The 14,250-nt window shown below is 40.2% G+C and overlaps 1 protein-coding gene across 1 annotated transcript in view; it reads right to left on the minus strand.

The window, feature by feature from the left end:
- The window catches only part of KCNQ5 (potassium voltage-gated channel subfamily Q member 5), a 276,037-nt gene that overhangs the window by 11,148 nt on the left and 250,639 nt on the right, over positions 1–14,250 (minus strand). Inside the window, exon 11 of the mRNA XM_030489965.1 lies at positions 3,536–3,644. Coding sequence (XP_030345825.1) covers positions 3,536–3,644 — 109 coding nt within the window. The remainder of the gene's footprint in view (positions 1–3,535; positions 3,645–14,250) is intronic.

Consider the following 14,250-nt stretch of genomic DNA (forward strand, 5'->3'; position numbering starts at 1 on the left):
TTATTTCCTCTTGAATATTTATTTATGCTTCTCAAATATGATTTTATATTCCATAAATAGTAAAATAATTCCGTCATTTCCATTGTGGAGAGTATTACAGAATTTAGTGCCTCTTGCTATGAAAAATGATCAGAGATGTTGCAATATATGGAAACAAGATATCCTCAACTTCTTTTTAGTCTCTTTTATATACATTCATCATTGTGAACTAACAAAGCTGGAAAATGCAATGTTTTTTGTTATTCTGCGGGAACTCTGCAGGATATTAGTGGCTTTCTGTTCACGACAAGACTAGGGCTGGTTGAGTAGTGCTACAAAACATGCTGGCCGAAAGGCTCAGTATACCCTTAGCAAGAACTGCTTTGTGCACTGCTCTCATTCCAGCCAGAGACTGCAGAGGAGCAGGACTGATCCTAGCCAGGCCTAAGGCATGCTGTGGAGCACACTACGTTTCACCACACTACCTATCTGTTCCCTGCTCACCCAACATTATGCAAATGTATTGAGCAGCTTTTCCTTACTTTCCCTACTGCCTCAGTTGGTCTTTCCTGACAGAGAGTTTGTAAGTAAGGAAGGGGCAGCACAAGAGATGCGCTGTGGAAGACAGCCTGTGGGAGGGTTGAGAGGAGGCTAGTAGCTTGACATGTTAGTGGACAGGTCTGCCCAGTGGGTCTTCGGTAGGACTAGTTGGGAGTCCTATTTTTGGAATGGGCCAATATGTTAAGAACTTTTTCAGGGAAGAACTGTTTTCTCCATCTCCTGTATTGACTACTTAAAAATGAAAATTTGAGGGTTTGTTTGTTTAAAATCAAGTAGTTTTGAAGAATAAAGTAATACTGGGAAAAATGTGAGTGAGCAAGGTCAAAACTGAAGCAGTACACTTTGAAATTACCAAAAAGAAAGATTATAAATAAAACTGGTGTTGTCTTTTGCTATTTCAAGGCTGTCCAACCTGAGAGTAACAAGCATATTCGAGGCTCCTTTCACTGAAAAATACCCCAGTTCTTTCTGATTCCAAAACTGAGGGACGCTCTACCTCTGTAAACCCACAGGCATTAATTAATTTTGCTAATTTCATTTTTCCCCAAAATAAAAGGACCGTTTGTATCATCATAAAACAATTTATACTTAGCTCCAAGTAGGAAAAAATAATGACTCTCTCTTATTGCAGTTTTTCAAGATGATATAGCCAGAATGGATTTGACTGTGTATGCGCTTGTATTTGAGGTCTTTTCCTAGTGTCTCATGAAGCTATGCAAGTACCTTCTGTCTTCATCTGCCTTTGTATACAGCATGAAAGGAAAAACAGCTTCCACCCTCCCCCACGGCCTTTGCAATTCAAAGCCGTTGCTAAAAACAAACTTCAAAACGAGGCACAAAGTTTCCATATAAGCAGATGTTATCATCTTGAAATTCTACAGTTACTATATAGGGTCTCAGATCCTTCTTCAGATGTTTGCATAGATCCCAGTGTAGTCAGGTAACAGATACTCTGAATAATCAGAAAGAGGAGTATCAGCTACCTGATGTACTGAATTATCAGTCTCTTGATTTTGAGAGATTAAGGTATAGCATTTAACAGAAGTCTGAAGATCATAGCATATTACCGCTTTACAGATCTTAAACAAAGGTGCATTTCTGAAGCAAGATGTATGCACTGCTTGTAATCCAGTAAAACACCAACATTCTCAGGGAGAGATGGGAGAGATTCTTGGCTAATTGATAGCAAGTGGAGATTCTTATTCTCAGCCTCAGTGGTGAAATGAGTTGGTTTTTGGTAAGCCAAGTATACAGATAAAAAATTGGAAATAACCTAAAAAGCTGACTCTAACCAATTAAATAGTGCATGTCTGAAACAGTTGCATCTTTGCTCGTCTTATTAGAACACGTCTGTAGATGGCACTGTGGAGAAAGTTTGCCAACTATGTCTTTCACAGCTGTTTACTTTCTATTAGAGCTGGTAATTACCAAGAGAACCAAGCAAAGATGTAGGTGATGCATTGAGCAATCTAGTGGTTCATTTGTAAACAAGCTGCATGAATTTAGTATTAAAATGTCAAGCTGATCTTAACGAATTTGTACAGTATTAAGAATGAGATGACTGTTGGTATCACTTGCCAGTACAGTGGCAAGGTGCACTTGGAGCTAAGAGTCAACCAGTCTGTTTAAAATGCATCACCACAGACAAGGATCTTTGGCACCAGAGTCAATGGAGTATGCTGATGGATCCTAATTTGAGCATTTTCCACTTGAAGGAATAGGCCTGCCTTTTAGGTGGGTGTCCACTGTGTAGAAGGATTTCTGTCACCTGCTGAAACATAGCTGGCAAGAGATGGTTCTCAGCGGTGACATTTGAGTTGCCACTTGCAGTGGCTGTGGACACAGACCTGGTATCTGACACGTCCTGTGAGGTCATTTCCAGGCACGTTGGAAAAATTATTGGAACACATGTCTGCAAGTGATCTGTCAAGCTGTCTGTGCTAGTAGAAAAGTATTAGGAACAGCCTTACTTGCTATCGGTCTTCACTGGCAATCGGTGGAAAAAGAGGAAGGAAATACAAGTGCATAGGTTATCACTGTATGAAATTATTTGAGAAAGGGCTTGCGTTCTTTCTTCCCATAGTGTTGAGAAGACTCAGGCGAGAGTCTCCTTGCAGGAAAACATCATCTTTCCACAGGGTTTTGCAAAAACCCCCTGCGGTTGCTGCCTGCCTGCCTGCAGGAAGGGTGTCAGGCAGTTGTGTGAGTGTGACGCAGAGCCATTGGGGTGACCCCCAGCAATACTCTCAGGTTTGCTGTCAGCAGAGAGGGAATGCTTGAGCTCTCCTTGCTTGTTGATGGTGCGGATTTTGCCTGTCAGGATTTGCATTTCAAGATATTTGGGAAAATGAAGAGTCTTGGCAGTCACAGTAGGGTGAATATTAAGTTTAAGCTTTCAATGCAGGTAATCTTGTAAGTTTCAATGCAGTTTGCTACTTTCTTGGAAAAGAAGGAGACTATTAGTTTTAAATTATTTGGGTTATATTTAGTTCACTGGATAGTGGCAGGCAAGGCTTTGCATAATTGAATGATTGTAATTATTCTGCTGTTACCAGAAGAAAGTTGCAATGAAAGTCATATAACAGACAGTTTCAGGATTATGGAAATTCAAGAACCCCTGAAACTTTTAAAGGAAATAATTTTCTACCCAAGGTGGTACACATTCAGTAGAATTGCATCAAAATGGATTACAGTATTTTGGATTGCAGGAAATGTAGTGGAAACCAGCATTCATTACTCTTTTTTTTTTTTCTGAATCTAATCGTGTAATATTTTTAGATATTGCAAAGATAGTAACAGAACAGATAAAATATCTTAACTTGTAACTTAACTAAAATACTGATGAAAAGGAAGCATAAACTATATTAGCATTAGTTATGTAACAAATATAGCCATGTAATAAGTTCAACTCACATTTTATTAATTGACATGCAGTTAACTAGTATCTTGATTAAAGAAACCTCAAGTATTTATTCGTTCAGTATTTTTTACTCACCTGATTGCTCTGATGACAGTTTTAAGAGCAGGGGTGAGATCTTCTACTGACACATCACACTGGCACCCTTTATCATCGTAAACATCATCTGTTCCAAGACTGGTGTCAGCTGCGAAATACAAGAGCAGACGAAACAAGCAGCATTTAAAAATCTCTTCCTTAGTGTTTTCTAACTGCCTGCACAGTGGTTCTGTAAAAATAAGGACTACAAATCAAATAAGACAGAGCTTCATCAGTTTATGAACTATATGATGTACTTGTGCGTGTCTATGCTTGTGTCATAAAAGGCCAGATAGCCCCCAATGTAAATAGTAAAAGTTAGAAAGGAAGCAAGCCGTGTTATTTTTCAAACAAATTAAGGGTTGAGTACCAGTATGTCTTTTCCTGATGTCTCATTGTTTTTCATCATATTCTCTGTCTTAAGGGGAAGTGGTGAACTAACAGGTGTGATGGGAGAATCAAAAGATGCTGAAGTTATATTAAATTGCTATTTTTTTACCACTGTGGATCAACTTGACATTCAAGACAGAGGAGAAGATCCATTTCATTTAATAAGGAGGCTGTGGAATGATCCAACACTTTATTACAGATGAAAATAAACACAGTACCTTTTTACCCAAAATTAATAGAGAATGACATCCATCACAGATTAATTGCCACCTTATCCCTCAGAGCTATGTAGATATTGCAGCCTTCCTTTGCAACAGGAGCTTAAGCCAAGTTCCTGTATTTATTTGCCTGCAAAAAATGGATCCTCTACCCTTCCTAACACCACCTCTGCAGAGCTGCCATTTGAGAATTAGCTAGAAATCTCAGAAGTGCCCAGCATACCTCAACACACAAAGAAAACAGAGACTGATGCATGACCAAGAAGGTTTACAAACTTAAAATGTGCTAGAATAGAAACAGAGCAAGGAGCACAGGATCAGTGGGTTCCCGTACATCATGTAAGTCTCGAAAGCATGTGAAGTACAGAAAAACTCTTGAGGGTAGATGTTATTTCCTCTCAAACCATCTTTCTTCAATTGCATAAAGTCCAATTGCCCAGGTGAAGAATTTCACCCAAAGTCAGTGTATTTCAACATGTAAAGTGCCTCTGCTTCACAAGGAAGAGAGTGTAAAATGGAGAAAAAAGGATGGGATTTAGTAACTCTCAGTAACGGAGGAGATTTCTTCCAAGTCCTATCTCTCTGCCTACATTCATGCTGTTACTTGAAACATAGGCTTAGTCATCCAGAAACATAGCAAGTAAACCATTTCAGGGGCTTTATTACAAGCAGATTTGAAGTGCAATCAGACACAAATGCTTGCAGGACATTTTTTGCAAGTTCCTTTTTCAGAAGGGCTGTAAATTAAAAAGTATTCCTTGTCAGTCAGAAGTGCCTGGAAATTTTGTGGTACCTTTTAAATCTAATAGGAAGTCTATCTTGGCATAAACAGCATTGTACTAGGCTGCATTTTCAAGAACTGGTATTGCTACATTGTTGTCTTCACAGTTTTAGTATTTGGACACAGTAATTTATTTTGATGGCCCCGACTAGTTCATTACCCTCAAGAATATGCTTTCTTCTTTGACTGTTGCTGAACCGGTACATTCATGAGGAACATCTCCTTTGAAGAACAGGAGATTTCTTTGGCAGATCAGTTTAATACAGAAGGAAAGATGGTTTATAGCCAAGGTAATTATATGCTTAAGTACACATGAAACAATCAAATGCAACCTTAAAAAAATCAGTTTCACATTGTAAAAATGAAATTTTCATACAAGACTTTGAAATTTCCCCTTCCATGCTATTGCTGTAAGTTGTGCCTATAGTGATGACAAGAGTGCTTTTTTTTTGCACTTTCACGAGCTTTGCTACTGACTTGGCTTGTCTTATTGATAAAATATATATGTCTCTCCACCTATCCTGCCTAACATTTGTATCCCTGCCCAGAAATGTGATTAGCTAAAATAAACTGTGTAATTAGTTTTATAAGTATATACACTAGCTAAACCCCCCTCTCTGAAGGTTCTCACCATTTCACAACGCTAACTTTCCAGGTGTCATGCCTGATCAGCCTCTCCAGTTACCTCTTCCAGTGCTGAAATCTCCCAGCTCATTTCTAAGTTCCACACTGAAACCAGAGGTTTTTCCGCTACTGGTATTTCCGGAGAGTCTCGTATCTGAATCTACTCAGATATGCCAGCATAAATTAGGAGTAATTCTGCTAAAATCACAAGATCTACAACCATGTAACCCCAATGGAACAGGAGACTCCAACTTGAAAGTTTAAAATAAACATGTTTCTGAATGGTTCTTTCACTGATATGGTTCCTGGGTCCTTTTCCAAGTCTTGTGTCATTAATAGTTTTCTTAACACAGTATATCTTTGCAGAACCATTTTCAGAACAGTGTAGTGCAATTACAGTATTCCATGTTGCTCACATGTGGATACAAAACCTAGCAAAATCTTTAGACAGAGGCTGGAAAATTCTTATAAGTTTAAGCCAGCTTTAAGAAGAGATATGCCTCTAATAAACCACCTTCTTTTTTTCTTTGTAATATTCCCACTGACATGAATTTCCTTCATTATGGCAGACACTCAGTACCACATGTCAATAAAACTTGTGAAAAGCTATAAACCTTGTTTGATTCATCTGGGAAACATTCATGTTTCTTTAGAGTACTGAGCAGACTTGGGAAAAAAGTTTGGGAAATGCACAGTAACAATTTGGAAAAAAAATCCCAGCTTACAACACCAGTGAAATCAAAGTTCACATTCTGATGAATTTTTCCAGTGGAAGCTCATGTTGTGTACGACATAATTACGAGGTGAGATGTACTCGTATCGCTTCTGGCCCTCTTGAGTTCATCCTTGAGGTCAGGGCTGTGTTGGGGTCAGTTTGGCCACTTCAGAGCTCCAGCTGTTAAAATCCCTGCCAATTCCCATACACGGCTAAGCTACGGCCTCTGACAAGCCTCCCTCCAAGCTGCTGCCTGTTCCCAGAGAGAGCCTTCCACGTCATTGACGGGACAGGTAGACCCTCTGGTGGCAGCTTATGCCCAGGCTTGCACGTATCTTCTGTTTCATACTTCCCCATACCCTTTGTCCATGACTCCCCAAGGAACCTTAGGCAGCAGCTCCTCTGCATGAACCTGGCTGATCTGCCTAGCCTTCCTAGGGTTAGCACTGGTTCTTCCTTCTCTCCAGGAGCCTCTACCAGCAGCTAATCAGGCCTTTCAAGTCTGTTGCTTGGTTAGCTCATGAATTCCATCTCAACTATGGTGCGTCTCTTAGTACAGATTTAGACATACCATTGCAAGTCTCCATAAGAAGGGGTGTCAGCCAGTCTCACGATCCAGAAACAATTACCCTTTTTTAATACCAACATCTTTATGATTCAGGATGTGTTTTGATCCTAAATGTCAATCTGGAAAATGTTTATTTCACAACTGATGAGGCACCCGCTATTGTCTTACAATCTTTGACATTATTTACTTCGGGCTTAATCTTGTTATTGCCACTTTTTAATTTCTTTTTCTTTCTTCCTGAAGAAGTCTTTGATTAATCACACAGCAAATCAGCAATTACCAAGAAATAGATGAGAAGCATGCACAAGTCATTAAAATTGTCTTAATATTTCCTAGTTTGTCACAGCATTAATGCATTCTTCATGCAAACTCCAGTCATTTATGATCACCACAAATAAATGGGCAAAAATATTACTCCTTTCTGAAACATTTTATGTCATCAACAAAATGCTTACAAGTTTTTAGCTGCATTTCATATTGCTCTGCACAAAAGTTACACACAAGGCTTGATTTATTATTTCTGTAAATATCATGTGTCCTTTTTTGGAAGCATTTTCTGTTGTTTAATAACATGCTTTGGCACGGGGAAAACTGTGACACTGCTCTGATCACCCTCATTGCTCCATGCTTTCAAAGTCGGTAACATTCAAGTAATTATGCGTCTGTTTAAACAGAATCAAAAAGATTTTGTACTTTTTAATTTGTTTTCTGGGAACTGCCATATGCTAGCAATGACTATCCAGCATTAATAAGTGCATGTGCTGACACCATGAATAGTTCCGTGGAAGCGCTCCTAACACGGTGATCAGTGATCCCAACATAGACTCTTTAACTTGTTTTTTGGCAGCCTTTGGAAGCACTTTGATCTTAGTTTGACATTGTAGGAAGTAGTTAGGGCTTTTCATGTGGGTGATCTAAATCATTCTGCTGAGGCTGAGTACCCACCTTTTAAACAGGGCAAAACCTAAATAGGTGCCTGAAGATGATGGACTGCATACATATGACTCTCTATTATTCATGTTACAGCACAGTGTTGTGTCAACTTGGTAAAAAAAGCATTTGGTAAAAAAGCCTGATTTTCACTGCAATGCATGACTCAAGGTGAAAAATGGATGGTGGCCTAATTTTCACAGATGCTGAGTTACATCGAGCCATAGTTTATAACCGCCATTCAAAATCCAGAGTTCAGCTTGGGAACTGAAGTCCAAGCAATTCATCGTGCAGGTCCACAGCCTGTTCTCCACCCCATCCGGCAGCTTCATTCGAGTGCAGAGCTGCTCTGACTGCCCAGGGCAGCAGTGCAGGGCACCCCAGGATGACACATTCATCTCCAAAGTCATTTGGTGCATGAGTGGTCAGGAAGAAAATGAGTGGAGAATTCAGCGCATCTAGCTTCTGGGCAAGTAAAAGTAGACATAAATTCCAACCTTTTGGAGGACAGATTGTGCCTATGGGAGGTGCCAATACATAGGCCTGCTGCAGCAGGGGTGGCCAGGCAGCTGCTTTAGTGTTAGACTCCAAACTGCCTTACTCTGAAATAGCTACCGGGCTCAGGTGACCTCTCAAGAAGTAATGCTGGCAGCTTAAGACCTTCATTCTTCTGTTCTTTCAGCCCCTTCTGCAGGCAACGTAGAGCCTCTGTTATGCTGCTCTAGATAATGCCCAGGATACCTAGAAGATAAGTGCATTTCGCTCAACTTTACACTGCCTTTGAAGTACCTTCCTTTATCCTGAGCACTTGCTGTGGGGATTCAGGGATTTAGCCTTTATTCTCTAAACAAATCAATATCCTGTACATATTTTATAGCATTTCCACAAATATAATGCACAGAATGTTTCACAAAATCTCTGTTACTTTTTTCCCCTCAAAAAATATTCTAGGTACAAACATCTTCATGGTCTATGTTCATACAATTAATGCAATTTCCCTTTATCAAAATAAAAAGTCTCAGTCTAATGCCTTCGTTTAAACTTGCTTCATGAAACTTCTCACCTCTTCACAAGCTCTCATTATTTTCCTGTTTATTGAACCATGAATACAAATTCTCTTCACTACCCCTAGAAGTGATTTTCTTTCAAATTTTCCTTTGCTTTAAAACATCAACAAGCTGACTCTCTTTCAGTAAAGAGTTCACATAAATCTTTTTACTGTGATTGCTTGCTAACCTCAATAGGAAAAATCAGCTGTAAAAGGCAACACTAATTGGGATGGAACTTAATTAAATACTTAATGATAAGAATGCCCAAAGCTGCCTCAAAAAGGGAAAGGTGAGAGCCCATGTTTACGTGCTTTCCAGAGCAAAGGCCAGAGGAAGGGGGCCCAAGGGAGCCCCCTTGTTTTTGTTTCCTTGATCCCTAAAAAAGTCAACAAAACCCAACAAAAAAAGAAGCAGTTTTCTTCTTATCATGAAAGAAGGAAGGAGGCGAAGCAAGTAAACTTCCATGACATGTTCTTCATGTTATATGCTTAACATTTGTCTAGAAAATGACACAAAAATCCCTGGTAGTACACAACAGTATTCAAGTGGCAAAATTAAGAAAGAGGGAATAAGGGTGATAACATTTGAAAACATTATTTACAGGGAGCTTTTATGAAATGGTTGCAATTTCCATGCTGTAAAGCGATTTCTCAGGAAAGGAATGAGACTAGTGCCTCCTGGAAGGAAGAGCACATCTGCATGAGCCTGAAGGATCTATCTTTCCCTTCCGCCCTGACCTGGGCCTCCGCCCTGCAGGCACTACCTGTGAGGAGTGCAGCAGTGCTCTCTCCGTAGGACTTTCCTTTCTCCCTTGCCTTTGACCTAAAAAAGGCAAAACTTTCGGGATGGGGAAGAGAAGAGGACATCAGAACTGAATTTGGGAGCTGCAGTGCAGTATGAAGCAGAATATCATAAAGAATATCCTTAACAACATTTTATATGTGAAAGCATTTCTAAAAAAGCTCAGATTTGGCCAAAATGGAAGACAGGATTGGTGGGAAGCTTCTTACATATTCTGGGTATAATTATCTAGTCTCTCTTCTTTGTAAGTACAATTTTTAAAGGTCAGAAACCTAATTTATATCAGCTATCATATAATGCAGGCAAGTTCCAAATATGTAAAATTCTAGCATTCCTTTCTAACAGCTCTCAATTATCTTCAGTTATTATTTAACTAACTTCTCAAAAATTTTCGGCACTGGCAATATTTCATGGAACAGATCCCACTACTTAATTAAAAAGGAGTCCTTTTCCTTTTGAGTGATGATATGAAGGTCCAGGAGACTTTCTAAAAACAATTAATTATATGCACAATAATTGTGCAGTTAAAACAGCTGATCTTATTATAATTAATGGCACATTAGCCAGCAAGTTTAGATGGTCATGTGAGAAGACTAAGAAAGAAAAATTCTAAGTTACTCTAAATGTATGATTTTAGTGTATTTTTAGATACGTATCTCTGTTATTTTATTTGAAATGCATGCAAATCAAACTTCTGTGTGGTGTGGTCTGCTGCTGTCCCTCATGGAGCTGAGCTTGCTAATCATTCAGCTGTGACCACCAAGTAAGCACTTGGTCCAGTGAGCAATGGTGCACAGCAAGTTCCTCAAGACATATTATGGACTCATATATGTCTTGGTTGTCTAGGACCTTGTCTAGGACCTTGGTTGGAATAAACTAAAATAATGCCTCAAACCATTGGCCTGTACTTAGTTACAAAAAATGAAAAAATTATTTGAAGCTTAGATCAGAATGTCAGATCTTCCTGATTAATTACAGTAACAAGGGTAATAAATGAAAGCTCTATCATCAAGTTAAACAATCACAAGAAAATAAATCTGCTGTCTAGCACAGATTGATACATAGCTAATAAAATGTTATTTAGCCCCGTCATGTGGGGTTTATACAAATTGAGCAGCTTTGTTTTGATGCTATGCAGCTTCATTTTGAATCAGCAAATTTAAGCTAGCCAAAACGTTAAAGCAAGAAAACTAAGGACCTTTGCCACATCAATGAACCTTACACAAGGTCAAGACGTTTGTGTTACTGAAAGGAAAATCTGTCATTTTTGCAATATATAAATTACATGGTAGTAACTGAGGACATGGGGGCTGAAATGCACTATTGCATTCTTTCCATGGCTCTTATAATATACTCTACCCTGAGGATTTTGTGCAAGTACTCTGTAGGGAATGAAAGGCTAGAGGTCATGTGAGTGTACCGTGTTCAGGGATGGTGCAAGAAATCAAATATTTCCTTAGAGAAGTCTTTTTAATTAATCAAATGGAATATGCTTGTAATATCTCCAGTGCTGAACATTTTTGATGTTTTATTCAAAAAGCCACGCTACGTCTCTAGGTTACAGTAAAGGCACAATAACTTGTGCAGAGGCTTAGTAACATGGGATGGTAGAAAACAAGTATAATAGGGCATTTTTGCCCCTCACTGAGAACTGCAGCCACAACATAATATGAGTTCATTATTTCAGCTGTCATGGTGCAAGATTGGAGCACGATTTAAGCAGAAAAGGTTCTGTTCCTCAGAAAAGGCAAGCAATAAAAAACCAAGGCAGGAACATCAGTGTCCAAAAAGGAGAGATTTGTGAGGGGAGTCTCTGTGGCTGGATCTACACTACATACAATGAGGCATGGGCACAGCACTTTAAACAATGGCATGAGATCATCTGTAGTATTTAATCGCTTGCACAGACTCTGGCATGGGTTTAACACCTGCCAGTGGATATTCTCATATGTTAAAGGCAGTTCTTCATGGGCAGTTTGGCTGCAGTTTCCCTGGTTTTGGTGCAGGAACACAAGCTGTACTGCATGAGGAGGCTTTGGGGACAGAAGTGGCTCCTGGCTCACTTTGTGTACAGGCATGAGGGTGGCTGCGTGCCACCTGAAGTCAGGCAGCATCTTCACCTGTGTGACGTGGCACCCCTGTGGGGCAGGCTCTTGCACGAGCCTATACAATTCTTGTATCCTTGTGAGCTTTAAGATTCACTCTTTACTATTGTTAGTTGGTGAAGATTTCCTTTTGATCTGCTTGGTCCTGATAATTCCATTTTAGACTGGTAACAAGGATTGGAAATAAAGCATCCTGGCACCTTTGTAATTTGTGCAACAAGAGTTCTGGCATTTGTGAGCCATATGTCACCAGAGACCGGACACGTATTTAAAATCAAATTATATAAGTCTTGGTTTTCAATTTCACTCCCCTGCACTGTTGTTAAGTGCTCTAGAGAGCATCTGCAGCCACACCACCAAAGACCTCTCCAGCCATCAAAGCTCTCTCAGATTTGGATTCCATTTGCAAGTGCACATATGTAGCTGAAATAATTGTTGCTGTTGCCAGGCCCACCTTGGCAGTAGCAATAAATGGTTTATAGGCAGTTTCAGAGGACTGTTGCTACCCATAAATAAAGCCATTTGTGGAACAGTTTTGGTTATATTGTTCTAAGGCTGCTGTGCCAAAATCTTTCTGGGAGACTCCTGTGGCCAGCTTAAGTGTTTTGCTTGCAGCCAAGAAACATTCCTTCTGCGGTTTTAATATGCAGTGGGGTAGTGTTAGTAGGCTTTTTTTACCAGGTAGCCTAAGAGGAAGGCTACTACATTTTCAATCATGTTAGCCTCTAAGCTGCCTCCATAAGCTTCTGTCTGGATTAGAAACCTCCCTTTACAGGCCAGTTTCTAATTGCTAATGTTTAGTTTTTCCAGCAGTCTTTTTCTGATAGCTTTGGCCCAGATTCCAACCATGTCCTTTATCAGAACTCAGTCAGCTCTGCAAAATCGCTGTGTTGACTATCTGTGTGCCTCAGATCATCCTTGGATGCTAACAATTTCTCTTCCTTTCTGAGCCTTCTACTTCTATAATTGTTTCTTTGTTTTATTTTTGCATAGAGGCCAGGGCATCTCACAGAAGAGGAACTCATAGCAAGGAGTTCCTCCTCCGCCTGTGCTAATGGAAGATCACTTACAACCCCAAATCTCATACAGTGAAATAAAAATCAACCATCTGAGTGTCTTCTTTTGGAAGGAGACGTTCATAGTGAGAGTTCATTACCTTTTCATTAGATCACTGATACAAAGTTTTGACACTGGATCGGGTATCCAGTACTGTATTGCCACTATCCAAAAGGTCTATTGCAAGTGTAATCTTTTTTCCCCATGAACATGCTACAGAGACGTAAGAATTGCCAGAAGGATTGGCTGTTCAAGGGTATTTTTTTTTGTCCAGACTTTCACCCAGAAAGGGGGTGTTTCTAGTTTGGCTTGAAGATCAGCCTGCCAAAACAATTAATGCTTTGGCCAGAGAATTCCTCAAGGGGGAAACTGGAGGACCTGAAAACTGAGAGGTATTAATAAAATGCTGCAAATACTGTATTTTCATCCAGTGAAAAGAGCAAGATGTTCTAAACTAAATACATCATCTCCAAATCCTTTTCATTGAGCTGTCAAATGCAGAAAGAATATCAAACTATGAAATTGGTAACACACACACAAAAAAAAGAAATCAAGGTTGGTAGTGCCTGACTTTTCCTGCAGTGGATGGGTAAGGCAGCAGGGAGCTGCCTCTCAGCAGTGAGCACACTGGACATCTCTCAGATGATACCGCTCCTAGAAGTAGCTGGACAAAGTCCCAGAGTGGAAACTTGGCATTTGCCTAAAAGCTGGATACAATGGAAGCTGTTCCTTCTGCCATGGATGAGAAATTGATCATATCTGTTGGCCCCAGTTCATAAGGGTGGAAGAGCAGCTGGAAACCACTGACCAGGAAACAGGCTGCACTTGCCCTGAGGAGCGGGAAGATCTTTCAGGGTTTGCGCACAGCAATGAATGCTCTGTTGTTGTTGTTATCTTTGATCTACAGATATACCCAAGGTGCCGTTTATGCCCTCTTTTCCGTGAAAGGGAGACAATAAAAGGGAACATGATCTCGTGCAGATCCTTGCTATTAACGACAATATGTGCAGTCCAAAACAGGGGACAAGCTGAGGAAATGTTTCTGTGACAAATGGGCTGAGGAAAAACTAAACGGATGCTTGAGTAAGGTGCGGGCTGCAGGGCTGGAGCAGAAGTGAGCTACTGATACCCCGGGAGTTTGCTCAACAGATTACTCTCTTCTTAGGTCACTTCCAGGCACAGTGCGAGTTACAGGGGTTTAACCTATGAAATCACTTCTGACGTTGTTTTGGGGAGATACTTGTGCTATGTAAGTGCTTACATAGGAAGCCTAAATTTAGACAGGGTGTTTCAACCCCACTCTGATACGTAGAGCATTTCTCACTTCACACTGTGGAGCAAATGGCCTTGTCCCAACTCCATGTCAGTGCGAGACCCAGGCCAACATCACACAGCCGCTGTGCTGCAGCTGCTGTGGGACGTAAGCCAGGACCTGTGCCACAGAACTGAGCGAGGAGTGGTGAGCAACCTGGAGAGCA

This window comes from Strigops habroptila, chromosome 6 (genome assembly GCF_004027225.2).
Source record: "Strigops habroptila isolate Jane chromosome 6, bStrHab1.2.pri, whole genome shotgun sequence".
In the NCBI taxonomy this organism is placed as follows: domain Eukaryota; kingdom Metazoa; phylum Chordata; class Aves; order Psittaciformes; family Psittacidae; genus Strigops; species Strigops habroptila.